Genomic DNA, 19,960 nt, shown 5'->3' with positions numbered 1-19,960 from the left:
CCGCCCTCCCCTCACACGGCGGCTCCCACCGCCCCGCCACCGTCCGGGCACGGCTCCCTCCTGGCCCCACAGGCCTCTCCGCAGGTCTCCCCTTCGCGCCTGCCCCCGCCGCTGCCCCCCACGCACCCTGTCCCGGCGGATCCCACCTCCCCGCCGCCGTCACCACCCACCATCGCGGCCCGGCCAGGCCGCCTCGCCCCAGGCCGCTGCTGCCGCCCCCCATCCCCACCCCCACCCCCCTTCCCGCCCCCCCCCCCCGGCCGGCGCGGTTCCGCAGGCGAGCCCGGGGCTGGGCAGGCCGCGGCCGCCCGGCTCCGCGGAGCGAGGCCGCCTCCCCCTTTACCGTCCGTCGGGGGGCTCGGGCCGGGCTGGGCCATGGCTCCGGCGGGCGGGCGGGCAGCGCCGCCGCGGCCTCCTCCGCCTCCAGCCGCGGCGTCGGAGCGGGAACCGCTACGCCAGGGGGCCCCGGCGAGAGACGGGAGCTGCCGGCCTGGGCCTCCGCCTCCTCCGCCTCATCCTGACAGCGGCCGCCGGCGGCAGGAGGAGGAGGAGGAGGAGGAGGAGCGCCGCGCAGGCGCCCACGGTGAGACCACGGGACCGGCTGCCGCCACCGGGGCTGGGAGGGCCGGGGCCGCGCTGGCCGCCGCCGCCGCGGCAGGGGCAGGGGCAGGGGCAGGGTGGCTGCTCCCGGGCCGGCTGCCGCCGCCCGGCCCCACGCTGGGGTGTTTTGTCACCCGGCGGCCGAGAGGGGAGGCAGAGCCGGCTCCGGCGGGAGCGGGGCCGAAACCTCCGCCCGGGACGGGCAGGGCCGGGGCGGCGGTGGGCCGACGGAGGAGCAGGTGGGGCTGAAGGCGCCCGACGGGCTTTCCCGCCGCCCCGAGTTCGCCCCGGCGCCCGGTCGTAGGCCGGGCCGCCGCCTGCCCCCTCCGCCCGGCCTGTTCCCTCGGCCTCGCCGGTGAGCCCGGCCAGACTCCCGGGCCGCAGCGAGGCCCAACCCCGGGCCGGGGAAACATCGCCGGGGCTGCCCTCGGTTAGGCTAGCTTAAAAGGATCGTTAGTATTTATTATGCAGGGAATTGGTGTAAGTGACACCACCAAAATACCATTATGTCGTATAATGCAGGGAGGGGAGCAGGTGCGACCAGGCTGGGCGGCGGAAGGAGCCTGGCCAGGCACTGGATCGCTTCCCCACACCCATGGTGCGTTGGTCTGTGTTGATGGAGGAGGGTATTAATCCTTCCACCTAACTGGGAGATCGTGTCTAAATTCCAGGGTTTTACCAGTAAAAAAAGTAGGTTTGCATCCTTGGAGCACATGTAAAATTACAGAAAGGAGAGTTGGAGTGGAGAGTAAGATACCAAGTCCTGTCAAGGGCAGGATCTCTTACGGCTAGCCTTTCTTATGGCTTGCCTACCCTAAAAATCAGTCGTTTTTAAACTGCATCTCGCTTGTTGACACAGTTTTTCAGGCTTTGGTATCAAAATGCGTGGTATGGCAAGGCATGGGGTTCTACACTTCGTATTGAATTTTTGCCCAGTTAAACCAAATGCAAACTTGAAATAGGGAGTCTGAAAATTATTCCTTTACATTTTGCCCATTTTGATCAGTTGAGGTAATCTTCTCAGTCTTCGCTGTTGTAAAAAGCAGGCTTAAACTAAAGATTTAACTTTTCAGTGTTCCCAACTTGAGACATGTAGGGCTTGCTTTTCATGGCTGTTTGGAGAACACAGAACTGCTGACTGCTCACAGAATTGCTGTCTTAGTGACAAATGATCAAAGGACTAAGTATCTTACCACTTGTGGTACATTTACAAATTTCTTAGCTCCTGCTTAGGCTCTTTTAGAAGTAGCTGGATATTATAAGCATTCAACACATAAATCCTTTTGAAAATCTAGTCCTAACTGTGGGAACTGAGCTTTTGAAACTCTGTCCTTGTGTGTGTTCATATGGGTACCCCAAACCACCCCTATTAGCAGCTACTTTCATCTTGTTCATGTCAAGGCAAAACTCCCACACATTTGATTGGTCCAGGATCAAACTCTTATGCATCACTCCTGCTGCAAACAGAATGTAAGATAATATCAAGCTTGGTATCTGTTGTACCTACAAGTGCTTATTAAGGGATGAATATCATATCCCTTCCATCACTTCTGTAGACAAAATATTGACTATTGGAATTGCAACATTTCAAAATCTTTATCAGAACTCCTGAGCTTACATATTAAATGGGTTTTATACAGTAGTCTGAAGAATAGAAAAACTCTCAAGGGGCTCATACTTTTTTTTTTTCTTCTTGTTCTCCAATCTAAAGCTGTACTAGCTTTATAGGTATGGTTTTTACTTAATCTTTCCTTCTTTTTCTGGACAGTAATTGGACTTGACAGAGGCAAAGGTTTATGTAGTATCTAGTCACAATGTCTTGTAACCTGGAACAGTTGGGTCACTTCCTCTGTGCCTCTCAAAATGTCCCATTTAATTCTAATCACTTGTAGTTCTTATAGCCTTGATCTCAAAGAATTTCCCAACATGACTCAGCTAAACTTTAAAAGAGGTAAGCAAGGTTTTAACAGCAGTTTGCAGTCATAGAAACAGGTCTATTGCAGTGGCAGGACCAGCAGAGACCAAAAGTCCTGAATTCTAATCCCCATGCTGTAAATGTTGGACAAGTGCAGTATTAGTGAATCAGTGAGGCATGGGTCAGATCTAGAGAGCTGCAGGTGGGCAGAGACTATGTCTGTAATAAGCTTCTCCAGAAATAATAATGGTCCTAGAATCCCATGCATTTCTATCAAATATATTTGGCCTAAAAGTCTAACATGGGCATTTTCAGCATCAGTACCACAAGCAGTGGACACAAGTTAATGAAGATAGACCTTCCTGGAGAGTGTGTGCTGTGTTAGTACAAGGCTGGAGGAGTAGCTGTCACCTTGCACTTTGCCTGAAATTTAATCCTGCAGGCTTACTGAAAAAGATAAGTTTCCAGCTTTTGTTTAAACAGGGACAAGCAGTAAGTGTGTACACTCGGTGGTTGTCTGGAGACCAGGAGTAAACTGAGGGGGACCATGGTTGTTTGGTTGCAAAAAACATAGTGAGGTAACATAACACATCTAGGAGAGAAGAAGTATTTTCTTTTTGCCTGAGGAAAGTAAAACAAACAAGTAGCAAATGAGCTAATTAAATCTGGTTTTCCTAATAGATCTGTCTTGTGGTTGATTGACTTCAGTGCTTATGAATGCACAAGTTCAAATGAAACTTTTCCTACTTTTTTTTTGATCGTGTAGAAAGATTTTTCTCTCTGTGGCTTTGCTTTTTCTTTTTTGTTGGGTTTTTTTTCTTTCTTTTTTTTTCTTTAATTGGGGCACTTTAACCTCAACTGAAGCATCTATTTTCATTAGGCTTTGAAGAATGTAACAATTGCTGTGTTTATCTGTGAAACTAGTCCCAGGGCCTATGTCTGGTTGAGTTACCCTGGCTGTGTCCATTACATACATTGTACTACCACTTGCCACAAAGTACACAGCTTTGGGGGAGGTCACTGCACACTCCAGCAAGTCCCTTGGTGTGGATGATCGGAGGGCCAGGGCTGTGATCAGAGCGATGAAGAGTATGATCACAAGGGCTTCGTATTCATAGCAAGTGAGGCTAATAAAATACAGAGCTAATTCCTTTAGTTTTGAATGGTACAAGATACTATTGTTTTACATTACAGCTACACTGTTTCTACAAAAACCCGAACTCTTTAAAAAGATAAACTAAAGTTCTGGACTTACAAGGCCAAGTCTACATCTGGTGTGAATTCAGTGGAAACAGGCTGATGTGTGGGAAATGAGAAGCTGGCCTGTAGCACAGAATCAAAATGGAGATCAAAAAGACCCTCTGAAGTGTGCTGTTTCCCATTTATGTTGCTTTACTGGCCTACTGGCCACAAAGAAGTTTGATTCCATTGTGCCCTGTATGGTAGGAGTATGCAGTGAATTACAGGCCCTGCTCCCCAGTGTAGTTCATCTCATAAACCACCCACTGTTTAATTCAATTCATCCAAGAAAGCTGAGTAACAAGGTAGATTTGGGAAGCGGTTTTGTGAGTTGCCAAGACTAGACTCCACTGTACTCACAGAGGAAGAAAATTGGAGAACTGAGGACCCTCTGCCTGAGCAAGTAGGAGAATTAATTTCAAGAGCAGCAGCTCATCTATTCCTGATGGCTCTACATGTAGGTGTTACAGAGTGAAGATTTTGGTAACAGTCTCCTCCATTGGACAAATCATGAAAAAATATTGTCTTTAGATGAATGCAGCAAGAATGGTTTGAATGTGGAAAGTAAACATATGACCAGAAAAAATTGTGTGTTCTTAACTCCAGGTGAAACCCAGGGAAGCAAGTTGCACACATCTTTAGGGAGAGACTCAGCTGCTCAGGACAGCAAGCCTTGGGTTCATTCAAAAGGCAAGTAATGGACTTGTCCTTCTAGCAAAAGAGAAGAGGAAAACCAGAATTTATTGCTTGCACTTTATCTATTTCTAGGTTTGCCAGAGTTTGTCTACTGTTTTTCTCACTTTTTTATTTGTTTAAAATAAAAAAGTGTTCAGAGTTTCCTAATATTTAACGTTTATTTTCCTTTTGTTGAGATTGATGGGTCATTAGCATTAAGTATTAGTACTGCAGATATGAGTGTTTGTAGGCTTTGGTCCTTTCTTTTTAATGCAAAGCTTTTGGAGAAAATTTACATTCATCTAAGTATTACCATAAAGAGGTTGGTTAAAAATCCCAAACCAGTCATGCTCTTCACTTCAAAGTTATTCTGGAATGCAAGGAATTCAGTCTGGAACAATTACATTATTTGCAATGGTAACTTCTTAGCGAACCCTGGAATAGTTTATGTGGTTAAAAACCTTTTCAAGAGCAATTGAAAAATTATGTTATCCCATCTATTGTTTAAAGGATTCCATGTGGTACAGTTCTTTGAATATATGGGAAGCAAATGAAGCCAAAAATGAAAATTTGGCAGGGAAAAATCAGAGTGTTTGCATTGGCCCTAAATCTAGATATAGGCACATTAATGATCTCATTTGAAAGATGTCTATATTAAGATTTGAAAGCTCTCTGGGTTCCCAAGGGGCAAACTCATTGAATATTGCGATGTACCACGAAACTAAACAATTTTTCTTGCTGCAGAATAACCAAGGAATCAGAAACTCATTCTGTATGCATAACAAAGGACACATTAAGCGCATAGTCTTTTGGGTAACCTTGCTCAGCAATACTTCATTAGAATTGTCATTGCAGGGAGGCACAAAACCAACACTGCTTTACACACTCCTTCATTGGAAGGTGTAAAAATATGCTGTAACCCATTCAGACTTGCTATACCTGTATTAACGAAGTTATCTGCACATGTCTACAGACACACAGAGAAGGATGCAAAGGGGTTCAGCAGATATTCTGGCAAACCTTCCCATAGTGGTTTAAACTGCTAGTGCCCTATAGCCTGCTCTGCCTTTGTGTTAGAGAGAGCTGTTGTAGTGAAGTAGGGACAGCGGAGTGTAGGATTGTACTTAGCCGTGCAATGTTTAGCCTTAGCGCAAATCTGCCTTCAGTGATTTAAGTAGAGAAGCTGCACTTTGTATTGCAGTAGTTGAAGTGTGGACACACACAGTCCCTCCTGCCAGCTCTGTTAGTGTAGCAGGATTTTATAATAGAGGAGAGCAGGCACCAGCAATGCCCATGTCAGTCACCACACATTCATCGGACCTCACCCAGCAAAGCCCAACATGATCCAGCAGCAGGGACAACAAGGGTAATGGCACCCCAGAGAGAACTCTCTTGTTTTTCACTCTGTTCATGAGATTATGCTTTCCTTTAAAAAACCTGAAATAACAACAGGGTGTTCTGCTTTTTGAGGCTGTTTTGCATGTAAGTATTGCATGTAGTAGTATTTTTCAAAACAACAGACCATGTTAGCAGTAGCATCTCGTGCATTCAACTTCCTAATCTTGAGAAGACCCATTCATTAACATCAGTAAGATGAGTCATGTCAGATCTGCAGGATTGGGCCATTTCTCCCATTTTCTTCCTCTGAGGCACAAGCAGATCAGATACCCCATAAATTCTAATGATTGCGACACCCATTCACCAAGAGGAGGGAGTGTTGCAAGTACCGTAAAGTTCATTGTCCCACGCGTGTTGTATTAAATAGTGTAGCCAAAAGATATCCGTGTTAAGACATCAACAGCAGTGCTCATTTTGGAGTGTTTTATTAATCCAACCACTGTTAACTCTCAGTATGTCCCTTTCAGAACTGTCTTTGGAGATACTTAGAGGAACATGATACCCAAGAAGACTGAGCAGTGTGTGTAAACAATGGACCAGGCAGCTGAAGAGATTCTATAGGATTTCAGAGGATCACGAAATCTTTGCAAATCCTTCAGCTGAACAAGCCCACCCTTCTGAACACTTTAATCCAAGTAGGATTGCTGGAAGCTCCAGAAGTGTAGCTTGAGGCCTTACTCCAGGTGGGACTCTTCAATGATTCCTGAGCCTTTTCTGGTGCTCTGCCTATGCCTGTATGTCCAGAGGTGGACCAGCTCCGATATTTGTTAATACAAGCTTAAATCCCACACCTTATGTCAGTGGGATCTTAGGTCAGCTCACCCAGCTAGTCCAACTGTTTCTCATCAATGCCATCCCATCCTTATAAATCCTTCAATTCCCTCTTTTCCCTGATTTCTCCTAGGTGTTACAGTGATCTCTCTATTTGCTGCGTTTTTTTAACTGGAGTGCCTTTTCCAGAGCTATGTCCCTTAGATGCAGGCAAACGAGATATTTTGTACTTCTATGGCACCTTTCACTGGAGAAAGAGCCTTTTAGTAGAGCCAGAAGAGAAGAGATTATCTCATATTTACAGACTGGGAAGACCCAGAGAGAAAGAGCCTGATTTGCCTGGGGATACACAAAAGTCAGCAATAGGGGGGAAAAAACCCAAACATGTATCTTTTATCTCCCTATAGCTTTTTTTGCCATAAAGTATATTTCTTTGCTTAATTATCACACCTTCAAAAATATCAAAAAGCTTCTGACCTTCTTTGAAAAATAGCTGAAGACAAACATTGTTGTAAAACAAGTATTTCTTAGCTGGTAAAAAGATCAAAGAACTCATTTTCTACAGAATCTCAGTTTAATTCTCTCAGAAATGTTTGCTGCTGAGATATGCTTTCCTACCTTACTCTTTCACCATTCATGTAGCATTAAGAAGCTCCCTTCTCCTCTGAGACCACAGGAGGTTTCACATTACGTTGTTAAGCTCCTTCAGATCATCTCCTCCATGCACAATCCAAGTTACATTTACATGCCTACATAGTGTCATTCAGCCCGCTTTATGCCACTTACAGCTCTCTTGTTGCTATGGGGAACAAATTAGCAAATAAAATATTTGGGGAGGAATGTGAAAGCCACTACTTGGTGGATTTGTGTGTAATAGGCAGTGACATTTTATTTGGCATTTGTCCTTACTTAGCTGAGCTGCTTCTGCTGCAGCTTCAGCTAAATTCTCTGTAGTCAAAACACGCCCTTCCCACAGGATTTAGAGGCTTAGACATGTAACTGTATCCAACCCTGGGGAATTTTTACAATTCTCATGAGAAGAGGGATTGCTTTGAAAGTGCTTTTGCTGGCATGAAAGTGCAAAGAGCACCATCCAGTGTCTAATCAGAGTAAATACACAAAAACTCGATGGCATTGATACAAAGGCATCTCTGCACATCTCATAGTCAAGCTACACCTGGTGGAGTGCATGATGATCTAAATAGAAAGAGCCTACAGTCAGCTATAGAAGGAACTTCTAAGGGAAGACTGGCAAAGTTGTCGACCGTTTCAGGAGAACATGAGACAACCTGGAAGATCACATCTTTTAAAGAAGAGCTGTCTTCTGAGTTAGAGTTATTGATGATTGAGAGAGCTAAAGACACAAGCAGGAGGAAGCGGAGGTGGTTATAGACAGGGCTGGTCAAGAAAAGCGTGCATGTTAAATCCATGAAGGCAAGGAGCTACAGCAGAGAGAGAAAATTGGGCCAGATCCTTATCCTATAATCCTTCCCCTTTGCAGAGTAGAATCAGCAAAAAGAAGCTAGGAAGTTGCACTGGTGGCTGAGAAAATAAGGGATAAGTGACTTCAGCTGCCACTGCCCAGTCTCAACAGCCTTGTATTGCTTGACAAATGTAGGTAGTCCTGGATTTCAAGAGGGAAAATGAGTTGGAAAAATATTTTGCACAGAAGCATGCAATAAGTAGTAATTCTTCTTGTTACATATGGCTACAGGCTTTTGGTGGGAACTAGTAGGAGAACAAGGAGTCCATGAGGCTAAAAATGGGCACAGGCAAAAACTAATATTATCTGCAAAGAAGTGATACCCAAATAGATGTCCCATAAGAAGCATGCAACTTTTCCGTGGACTAGTAGTTGTGCAACAATCTGTGGAAACTCTAGGTAAACAAGGAACCGGGAGTGTTTGGAATATTACGAACAGGATATTTATTAATCAAAGATGCAGAGTGCTCCAGTTTAGCACAATGTTTGTAGTAACATATCGCTAATATATCCTCCCTAAAATCAGACTTTGGGCTGGCATAATTTAGGAATGCTGTAATCTAAGACAGCTCCTCTGTTGTGTTCAGCTTTCCCAGGAACAACTTAGCATGTGTTTGCTCTTACTCTTTTTATATTGAACTTGCAGAGCAGAACTCACTTTTTTGATTAATATTAAGCAGTGTTTTGTTTGTGCCCTGTGGCAGAAGTGCCCAGATGGAGTGGTTTGAATACCGAAAACATGAGAAGCATTTAATGTTCTATGGAGCTCTGTTAAAGTTGTCTGAATAGAACATCTGGTATCAAATCTTTGGATAAATCAATTTCTGCAAGTATTTGGACCTGCTCTGGGTCTGTGCTTTGTTCCAGCTTTACATTCCCTCTCTTGCTTCCCTCTTTCTAGAGCCAATAGATGATGGTTTATTGCCTGGTGCAACCCATTAAAGTCCCTTTGCTGGGGCTTGGCAATTAGTTGAGCAGAAAGAGTATAAAAATTGCTTTGGCATCTGTGGGGTTGAAAAGGCAACACTGACTTAAGATCTCCCTGAAAGGCTTTTTATCTATCCTCAAGGTGACGGAGAAAGAAGAAAGAGTGTTCATCCAGAGACTTACTTAGGGAAGGTATTGCCTGATGTGCCTGCAGAGTGTAACCCTGCTGGAGAGTTTTTGTCTGTAAAAAACGTCTCTGCCCCCCATAGGGACCTAGTGGTACATCCATGCAAGACCTCCCTGCCAGGGGAAGTGAATGGTATCCCACTGCTTAGCACTGACAGATCCCACTGCCAGTTCTGCTTTATGTGCAAGAAAAACTCCTGCAGAGTTGAAGAGTGAGAAGGGGAAATGTGAGCTGTTGTCATGTTGTATGGCTGATGCCATACAACAGATGGAAGTGTCCATACTTAAGAGAACCACAGCTCCAGTCTTCCAAAGCACGTACCACTGCTGGGCACAGCAAGGAAGGGCAGGGTCACATGTTTTTCACTTCAATATAACTGAGGCAGCAGAGGCAAATCAAGGGCTGGTGCGTATGGACCACCTAATTTAGATGTGTTTGAGATTAACTCCCTTCACTTCAGGAAGTGTTTCAGCTAAGAAAGGCTGAGCATGCAGAGCTCCCATTACCCTTCCTGGGACTTACCACACTTGGCTCCACTCCTGGGCAGATTTTCAGATGAGTGGTGTTGTGAATCACCCAAATTTACCTGTGCAGAGGCTCTGACTCCTGGAGCTATGACCAAAGCCACAAAAGAGCATCAAATGGGAATTCCTAAGTTGCATTCAGAATATTGTGAAGCAACTGTTTCACATGTAGTAACCAAGAAAAATGACTCTAATGTAACATTTTATGCTATTGAGGAAATAAGATATTTTGAGGTATATTCCTTTAAAATGTCTTGCTATGTTTAAAGGGCTGATTTTCTTCTCTCTTGTCTTGTTTTCAGGCTTGATACATCAAGCAAACTTCAGTGGAGTTGTTCTTGCCTCACACCAATGGTAAGAGGAAAGAGAAGCAATTTATTCATGTTTAATCTATTTTGTGCCAGATGTTTTGCTGGTAGAAATCCATAGCTCCACAGGCACCAATTTCTTCAGGATCTGGAATGTCTGGCCCAATTTCTTTCTCCATTCTCGATGGTCTGTGAAGGAAACTGCTTTATTTTGCAATATTGAATATTCATGCTGGGAAGTTATAAGCAACAACAAAAATAATGAGAGACAGGGTCTCTAATAAGCTTCCTGTCACATGAGGCTCTGGTTCTGTTGAAGCAGATGTGGTTGCTGACTTGTTTCCAAAACATTTGTTGAGTGGTGATTAGATTCTGTCATACTGATGTTATCTCTCTGTGATCTCATTCAATACAAGTAGTTCTGCAAACAGTGAAATCTTTTTTCCTATGGATTTATGTCTTGGATTATGTTTCAGCATGGACCCTCTGATGTTTAATGGGGACTGAATTCATTTTAGCCTGTTTCTTCAATGAGAGATGAATAATCTGTCTTCTTTATTTTGCCATCTACTTTCACAAAACTCACGGGAATTAAGTATCTCAAGTATGACAAATTTGAGTGGGAATTATGAACCAGTTATGTAAACAAATGTGAAGATGAGTGTCATTTTCTTACAAAAGCAAAAGAATCTATTTTTCAATACTTTGTCCTTGTATATTACCTGCTTGATTCTATTCTGTTTCATTTGTGATCAATCATATAAGATATGCTTTATTTGTAAAGCTCTATGAAATATGGGAATTTTTTTTGCCATATTGAATGCATAAACATCGTTAATTTATACTTGTTATGGGCCATACAGATTACATTATTTTTTATTGTCCTCGCTGGAGCATGAGAAAGAGGTGACATGCATTTTAACTTACATGTTTGCACAGGCAAATGCAGAGAAAGAACAGATTGTTTTTCCTTTAGAATTAGACCTGACCAGTTCTGTTTTGGAAAGGAAAAAAGGAAACCTAGGATTGAAAAGGACCTTTTGGGTTTCTGAGTCCAGTCTTCTGCTTCTGCAGTGAGCCAAATTCCCAATATTTTTCATAACAGATTGTGCTATTCAAAAATATGCTTTTTTCCTCCTTGTCATCTGTCCTATCCTCCCAATTTCCCACTTTATTTGGGCATTTGCTCCAGAATTTCGTTCTTTTGATAGGAAGAACCTTTCTAATTTCCATAGTTATTTTATGCATGCTTATTCTTGTTCCAGGAATGTCCCTTAGGTTGCTTAGTTCTTTTCTACACCATCTAAGTAAACTGAGACTGTGCATGTGCTCTGCTGTGCCAAGTCCAGTAAAGAAAGCAGGAGTTAGTCTTCATAGCCAGCCCTTCACTTATTTCCTTCATGCTTTAGCTGTTTAGAGCAAATTTTTCATGCATTTTTCATGATATGTCACGTTAAGCAGCGGGAAAGTTTCTGTGGATCATAGATAATTCGAGGAACTAGTCAAGTGAGAAGGGTGGTAGGAAGGTTGGCAGCAGTCTCAATTAAGTGACTATAGGAGGATGAACTGTTGCACAGCCTAAGGGGGGCTTATGAAAATTAAAGATACCATGAAAAAAGTGAGGAAATCATAGCCATGTTAGTTTGTTTGTACTAAATAAGAGGCCTGAAGTCTTTCCCTGTTCCTGCCATGTTGATCTTTCCAATGTTAATAACATCCAGTCAAGGCTTCACATGGTTTGACAGGGGTTTCTTGGGGCCTGACCTAGGAAACTAAGCTTCCTTGAGTTTCATGTGAAGGGTCAGGGTTCTGTACCTTCAGCAAAGCTAACTTTTCTTTCACGTCCTTCTCAGTGACAATAAAAGTCCATCTTGATTTTATTCATTTTACTTGTATAACACGTCTGATTAACCTTATAATTATCTCTCTGGTTAATAACCCTACTAGCCATTCAAACTCCCTGCTTACTTTTTACATTGGAAATGTAACTTTTGCTTCCTCTAGATTAAGAAATATTTATATGGCTATTACAAAACTTCAGCAGGATTTAAGAAGAAAGCTTTAAAAAAATCACAGTTGCCTCTTTCAAACGTCCTTGATACATTTTAAGTTACAAAGAGTAAAGAAAAATGACACCTATCCAATTTTCTGCTTACATCTTGAGAACAGTCCTGTAAGAAAGACAATTCTGGAAGTCTCTCTCACTGTCTTTTTAATCTTCTGCAAGGTTACTTTAGTTTGCTTAATGTAAATGAAAAATTAATTTAAAAATTAAAAGCATGGGGGGCACAATAATTCAAGAGGTAGAAGTAGATGAGACAAGAAGGTAGAAATAGATCAGACAAAATCTGATGTGTTCAGCTTCACTTGTGCCAATGGAAAAAGGTGGCGTCTGTTTATGGTTAAAGAGGAGCCTTCACGTGGAAACAACAAGAGCTCGAGATCAGGGCTCACTCATCTTCTATTGCAAAGTAGCCAGATTTCTTCATTATATTTGATAATGGCATATTAAGCGCTAAATCTGAGTTGGATCTCTGAAAGGTCCCAAGAAAGATGGCAATGAAAATTTTAAACCCAAATTTGGGACTGTGGCTGTGTTCTTGCTGTGGAGCTTTTCCTTTAGGAGACCTTGTCAGCTGGAACCAGTGTCTGTATTATGAAGTAACCCACATGTGGGTGCTAAGCAGCCATGCTTGGAGGCTGGCTGCAGAGGCCTGCTTCAGATTCTTTAGACGTGAGTGATTTCTGAACAATGCTCATCCTGGTCCCCAAGAAAACATGTCAGCAGCCAAAGATAACTGGAATGGAATCTGGCTAAACTCACCATCTTCCACATTGGTCCCCTTCCTCCTCCGAGCCTCACTCCATCCCAGGGGTCTGCCAGGGTGTGTGTGGCAGGCAGCCATCGCCCAGGAATCTCCCCTGTGCCTGGCAGATTAAGATTGGGATGGATTTTTTGTGTTTTTTATGGTCCCTTTCAGGACTGACAAATGGAAGCCAGACACAGCCTGGAACTTATGCCAAAGTCTTCCAAGTCTTTGTTAACTGGCAGGATGATGGATATTGGCCAGTGGTGTCTGGGCGTAAAAGAAAAAGGAAATCAGATGGGGTCTCAAGAGTCTTAACAGGAACTGCAGATGGTTGGGGATGAATGTCCGACTTTCTTTTTTTTTTTAATATTACACTTTAACAAACAATGTAACAAAGAGCAATCCACAGCCACATAGCGTATGCTCATATCACCAGAAAAGAAGCACGTGCACATTCCTGCTCGCCACACAAGTGCTGTTAGTGATCTCTTTGCCATGTTATTCCATCTTCATACTTAATTTTGTTAACCTGGCTATAAGAATATACTGTCTACCTAAGTGTCAGCTCGTTTATCTCACCTGTCCCTTCTTAAGCCATTGACCATTTTCAACCACATCTGATAGAATGAGAGAAGTCTTAAAGGTATGAAATTCCTTAGAAATTCATTACTATAGGTAGCCTTGTCTGTGTAGAGAATAAGGGAGGAAGACCCTTCTAAGAGGATAGAAAATCTACACTTGGGTAAATTCTTAAGACACAAGTCTGTTGGAAACAGGGCTTCAACAGCACTTAGCATAGAATGTTTATCTACTACTACTAGGTTTTTCTGGGACTGACAAATGAATTATTAAGTAATGGAAACTGCATGTGTATCTGTTTGGCTTCTGTGGGTTAATGTTATAGAAAACTGTAGGAATGTCTGTAGGAATCACAACTGCCCAACTTTGTGTCATAGACCTCGTGACTTAACAGGACACAGAAATTCCCATTTAGCTGAATAAAGAAGAGAGCACAGAGTGGCAAGTTTTAGCTTTTATTGCTAATGCTTTGTAAAATAACCTCTATGGTCTGCAGATTCAGACCTGTGCAGTTTTGTGTGACCTAAGATTTATTACACCACTACCATATTTGCACATCTCTCTCCAGTTCCTGGCTATGAAAGAAATTAAAGGTCAAAAAGTTCAGCTTTATGTTAATAGATCCAGATATACCCAATATTTAACTTCCCTGGACAAAGGAACTGCATCAAAGGTTGGCCTGTCCTGTTACGTTGTGAAGGTGTCAGCACTGTGTGCTGCAAAGCTTCATGCAACCTTAGGGAAAAAAAAAGAAAAAAAAGCCAAGTGTATGCTCAATGGAAAACAGATGGAGTTTTCATTAGATATTGCTTTTAATGATCTGCTTTAAAAGTAAAGATACACCATTCTAAACAGAAGAAGGGCCTCCTAATAGCGTTGTTTAGGTCCCAGGCTCATTATCTTAGCTACAGATAAGCAAGATTGCAAGATCTTTGTATCATTAGGAGTTCCAGTCAAACATGCCTACCATTATTAGAATTCCAAACACAGCAAAACAATCTTGGGGCCTTAGCAATATTTTTCCCTAAGATGTATCTTTATTTAATGATACAGTGTTATTATTATGGGCCTGGCAGTTGGTTGCTCAGTTTTTGGAGTATTACCATTTAACCTAGGTCAGAATAAAACTCCTAGAATATTCATTGCAGAGCAGACCTTTTGCTTCTTTGAGGGCCTAGTGTTCACAGTCAACTTTGGTGTGATTCCTCCAAGTGGTCTTACTGGCTGTGAGAATTGACCCCAGCAGTCTAGAAAGCCTGAAGATCCTTCCTAAAAAGATGAACCCTGAAATCTGTGCCTGTAGGTACTAAATCAACTTTTGACAAGTAAAGAACAATGCAGTCCCAGGGTTTTAGGAATAGATGGTTGCTGCCAAACCACAATAAATGCTTTTGTCTGGAATTCATGGAACAGTAACATAGCAATGGAGGGTGTACCCTTGTCTATTATTCCCTCTGAGCAAATTCTCAGAGACATGTTACCAGGATTCAGATAGATTTCATGGAACTAGTAGAGAAATAGGCTTTCATTTCCTTACAAAGGGAGGAAGAGACAATGGAACTCAGCAAAACATATGGCGTTTTTTGTTCCTGTCTGACAGTTATGCAAGCAAAACCCAGTGCCCATCCTCAGACAGTACGCTCTAAAGTGAGGCTCCCGTGAAAAAAATTGTTACCTTTCTTCTGTTACGAGTTGACAAAATTGCTTTACTTCCTCTGCATATGTATAAATACAACCTATGTCTTCAACTGATCTCCAGATGAAGAATGTGAACCAGATTCCAAGCTTCTCAAAGTTCAAGGAAGTTTGGAGCTGATGTTCTGGTTCACTGTCACCTCTGTAGAAAATACCTACATAAATAAAAAATACCTGCATGGATAAAAAAGAAATAAGCTGCTTGTTTTCATAAGAGAGGGACTATAAAGATCAAGTCCAGTGACACTCTATCACAAACTATTAATTAAGCACCATTCTGAAACCAGGTAGGGTTTTCCCACTCTGTTTGTTAGAAACCTTCTTCAATTTCCAGACTAGAGTTATTAATGACTAGTTTGTTCACATGTATTATTGTGCCAAAGCTGTCGTTTAGTTTAGATTATACACAAATAGAATGTGTGTATTAGGTTTCTCCTGCTTTTTGTCTCATTCAGGGGGAAAAAAAAAGAGTTTAAAATATAAGGCCACCTTGTATTCAAGGTCAAACTATTTCCTCCTACAATTCAAGGGCAGCAGCATGGGGGAGAGTGAGCAAAAGAAGCGGGTGATAAGAGTGCTTTATAGTTAGGTTTGTGTAACTTAGTCAAAATGGTCCAGCCTTTTAGCAACAGCATCCCTGCTCTGCTGATTGCTCCTGTTATCTTAAGTCCAAGTAAATACAGTCCATTTTCTTTCTTTGTGATATATTTGCAGAAATCAAGCATGTATCCTCTCTCCCTATGTTGCTAGAGTGAAAAAACCAAACACTTCTCATACAATTGTTTCTTTCTTCTTCAGCCATTTGGGTGGCCTTTTTCTGATTCAGTGTAGCTTTCTGAGCATGCGTGACCAAACCTGTACACCGTTTCCACAAAGCCAGTTCCATCAGATTGGTGATTACAAGAGGTAAGAGCTTTCCAGATACTATTGTTTGTGAAGAGGACTGATCTTCTGAGGATGAATTGTCAGCAAATTCTAAACTGGTGCCTTTATGAGGTATCTAGTTAATGTAAACCTCAGTCATTCAAGGGGGAATCTTGTCCTAAGTAAATAACCCGAGATGCATCAATGCAAAAATATATGCCTGAACCCACAATGGGCCTGCTTCACACACATGAATTAATCCCCTGAACTGCTTAGAGTAGTAGCATATGGTATCTTTTATTCACAAGTGCGATAGCGTCTGTGCATGAAGAGCGCTGACTAAAGCTATGTGAGTTACTGTTAGAGTGTTTCTAGCATCTCAGAAGAGGCAACTTCTCAACAAGGTAAATCAATCTTGTGGGGAATCTTTGCTGCACCACTCTAGTATTCCACCAGTGAAGACTTCTGGAAAAGTGGTAAGAGGAAATACTCACAGGTGACCTCCAGAGCAAGGTACTCCTGTTGAAAAGTTCAGTCGTTTAAGACCTGATTTTAAGAGGTCCTAGATACCTTCTAGAAGTTGCTTCCTAAAGTGTCTGCACATCAGCACCCTACATATTTTAAACTGAGCATGTAAAAACACAGCATGGATGGGCACACTTAAATGTGGTGGCCTACGTGACTTCCTTGTAGTCACTTGGCAGGGCAATAATAGAAATAGGAACATAGGATTTCTTATGTCTATTGTGTCCATTAGAACAATACTGCTGAGAGCAACTGACACCAAAGGCCTGGCCTTCAAAATATATGACTTGAAAGGAAAGCTGCATTTTTTTGGTAAGGTCCAAATGTATTTCATTCGGCTTTGCTGCTACTCCCAAAGTTTGGTTGTAAACAAGTATGATTTTTACCCTGGAAGCCACACATCTGGACTGCAGTGCCTGTAACTGTTTTCATCATCACAAGTAGTTATTGGCTTCATAATGTTCTGCGTGTGCAGAAAACAGCTTGTAAAAGGTAACCTGAGCAAACTCTTTATAATTGAAGAGCTTAAATGTCTTAAATCACCGATCTGCAAGGTAGCCACAGCCACTAACTTTCTATATATGACTCTGAAGTCTTAAAATTCTGCATTTCTAGCCCTGCAGAGTTCTTCTGATTCTGACTACTCCCTATCAAATTTCCATGCTGACTCTTTGTCCAGATAGGTCAACTGTCCAAAGCAGTGATGTACTAACTACTGTCATAGGAAATGAGTGTGAACTTGAGTAGAGCTCACCTATAGCCATAAACATTTTTGTAGCTATACAGCAATAAAACTTTGAAAATAATTTCTGTACATCATAAATACAGCGATGTAAGCTGTCGGGATTATCAATACTCAATGCCAAGTGACAAAATAGTGTTGCACCTGAATAACTTTGTTTAAGTAACAAACAGGTGGTTTTCTCACTGCACTGTTGGCATATCCTGGAGTCTCTGGATTCTGCACTGTGGAGGCTGAATGTATTTGAATTAATTAATATTTAAAATTTTCTATGCCCCCCTGATTCCAGCCTCAATTCCCCAAACCATGACAATGCAGGTGATCACAGAAAAGCCACTTGACCAAATAGCCACTGAATTCCAGTATGGACAAGGAACCACGGAAAGGAACTCAGAGACTTCCAATTTGTGCACAGTTCATACAAAGCAGGGGTTTGGGGGTACATGGCTGCTGACAGAATGAGAAGGGGACATGAACTGTTCACTCCGAGGGACTGAGGACACCTAGGGAAGCCTACATTTATTTGAAGGAATTGACAGACTCCACTGGTTCTCTGCCTTCCCTTCCACTTCTTCGAAAGGTCATCCAAAAAGCCTTTCCAAACTTCCAAGCATGGTGGTAAAGTCCTCAGTGTGGAAGAGTAAAATAGAGTGCTTTTGCTGCAAATTTGCTGTTATCTTCTGCTCCTAAATTGCTCTTACTCCTAGTTAAACCTGTGGCTCGCCAACTGACTTGTGTGTAACTTGTGGCTGATTACCTCATGTTCCCAGTTTCCTTTGCACTTGTCTGGGCAATTCTTTGCTCTCAGAAGCACAAGTATGGACAGAGCCATAGAACAGTCACTTACTAACCACATCGCTTCAAGCAGACAAATAGTACTGCCCACCCCCAATCTGAGTAACACCGTGATGTGGCATCACTTCAAGCTCTGCAAACTTACTGATAGCACAGGAAAGGCAGGCTGTAAAAGGCAGAGACAGAGACGTAACGTATGCTCATCTGGCATTCTCATACCCGTATTCTAACTGGGTGTCTCTGTTGAGCTCTTTCATAAATCATTAATAAATGATACTTCTGAATAAATACTTTCACTGTATCTTCTGCAATGCTAAGGATTAATTTTGTGTTGGTCTATGCATTTACTCTGTTCTTCAGCAGTCACAGAAATTAATCTCTTGGCCAGATTTTATGAATGATGGTCCACGTTTTTTACATGTTATGACCTTTCTGGATGATATAAAGTCAAGTCTAGGGATCTGTCTTTGGTTCTATCTAACATTATTTTTCTTCTCTGATGAACAATGTGTTGCAGTATATAGATACCTGTAATTTATATACTTTTCTTGAGTTTAAAGTAAGATCATGATTAACGTTTTATATGAAGCAAGGTGGTGAATAGGAGAGTTCATTGACTTTTCAACCCTGGAATCACCCAAACACTGGTTTACATTCCAAATAAAATATTTGGTGGGTTTTACACCAGTCTTTACCAGTGCATATCACAATGTTGCTATTGGGAAAAACTGAATTTATTAAGGCAGTATATTTTAAAAATTGGCTCCAGCACCACACAGCTGGCAACAAGGAAAAAATAATCTAAGGCAGCATGTAAAAAACTTGTTCTCTAGTTAGACTGTGAATTTTCCAATAACTGTCTCCAATAGACCACCCTATGACACTGATTGCAAACATATAAAGCCTGATTGTTTCAAAAGTCATATAAATAAAATGTAGATGTTGAAATGCCAACCTCCCACTATTTGCCTCCAACCTTTTCTTTTGATCTCTTACTGCTTATTTTGCTTTTTTCTTTCCTGGTGTCCTTCCTCTCACTGATGTTTTCTTTTCAATACCACCCCCTCTTTTCCTCTCAGATCCGAGTGGAGCTTTTAGCTTTAATGGCAGAATAGGAGCCAGCAGACAATGAAGAGAAGCTGGGGCAGCAAATTCTGTGAGCACACCAAGCACCCAGGAAAAGAACAGTGCAGGTTATTTGTGTGTGCACTCAACTTTATATGCCACACGGCTGGTACCAGCCTAAGCAAACAAGCATATCACTGGAATAATTCTCTAAAGTATGAGCCTAGCTCAGTATGTTTTGTTGTGTTATTTGTAGCAATTAGTTTTACAGCTTGGAACTGTTCTAACATCTTCTCTTAATCTTTCACCTCACATGCCTTTGTTTTAAATAAGCAGGGCTTAATAATGAAAGAGAAAAATACCTGGGGAAGTACAAAACACAACTGAGATGAAAAGGCTTTCAGATTCTAGCAATGTGTTTGCTGATTTTGAGTATGATGATGTAGAAGTGCTTCATAGAAGTGCTTCAAGCAGTATATGAAAGTAACTGAAAAATCTTGTGTTACCTGAAAGCAGCAGTAAAAGTAACTTATTTTGAGCTGTTACAGTCAATCATTGTTACACCACTACAGTGAATCCCATTGAAGGGGACTGACAAAAGAAAAGGAGTGCCAATTTTTTGCCTTGAGACCTGTGGGCATTTTGAGGAGGCCAGGACAAGACCTGAGCTACTGCTGACACCAGCCTGTGGCCGTGCATCACACCCTGACTGCTCTCTGCTCTCACTGAAGCTTCCTGGACAAAACCCAGGAGAAAGCCCCAATTGCACACTGTTTGAAGGCCAGGAGAAAGATGTGTAAACAAATGAGTAGGTCTTTGAGGCATCTGTTCTTGTCATCTTGGAAAACAGAATATTTG

The 19,960-nt window shown here is 42.2% G+C and overlaps 1 protein-coding gene and 1 long non-coding RNA gene across 4 annotated transcripts in view; one reads left to right on the top strand and one right to left on the bottom strand.

Annotated features, from left to right (window-relative positions):
- The window catches only part of RABEP1 (rabaptin, RAB GTPase binding effector protein 1), an 847,425-nt gene that overhangs the window by 53,061 nt on the left and 774,404 nt on the right, over nt 1-19,960 (bottom strand). Inside the window, exons 1-2 of one of the 2 annotated variants that reach the window (XM_049801975.1) lie at nt 645-650; nt 344-396 (exon numbers count right to left, since the gene is read on the bottom strand). In XM_049801975.1, coding sequence (XP_049657932.1) covers nt 344-377 — 34 coding nt within the window. In that variant the 5' untranslated portion in view covers nt 378-396; nt 645-650. Of the gene's footprint in view, nt 1-343; nt 397-644; nt 651-19,960 lie in introns of those variants that run through there. The other variant, XM_049801974.1, reaches the window with a different exon arrangement.
- LOC126039231 (uncharacterized) lies at nt 383-18,377 on the top strand. Of its 2 annotated transcripts, XR_007506267.1 has the most exons (4): nt 383-583; nt 6,295-6,510; nt 10,022-10,073; nt 15,910-18,377. It is a non-coding gene; the product is annotated as an uncharacterized LOC126039231 (long non-coding RNA). The 2 variants fall into 2 exon arrangements; XR_007506268.1 differs by lacking the exon at nt 15,910-18,377 and having other exon boundaries at nt 10,022-10,119.

This window comes from Accipiter gentilis, chromosome 6 (assembly GCF_929443795.1).
Source record: "Accipiter gentilis chromosome 6, bAccGen1.1, whole genome shotgun sequence".
In the NCBI taxonomy this organism is placed as follows: Eukaryota; Metazoa; Chordata; class Aves; order Accipitriformes; family Accipitridae; genus Astur; species Astur gentilis.
The sequence above is the reverse complement of the archived record's forward strand: the minus strand, read 5'-3'. Positions and strand labels throughout refer to the sequence as shown.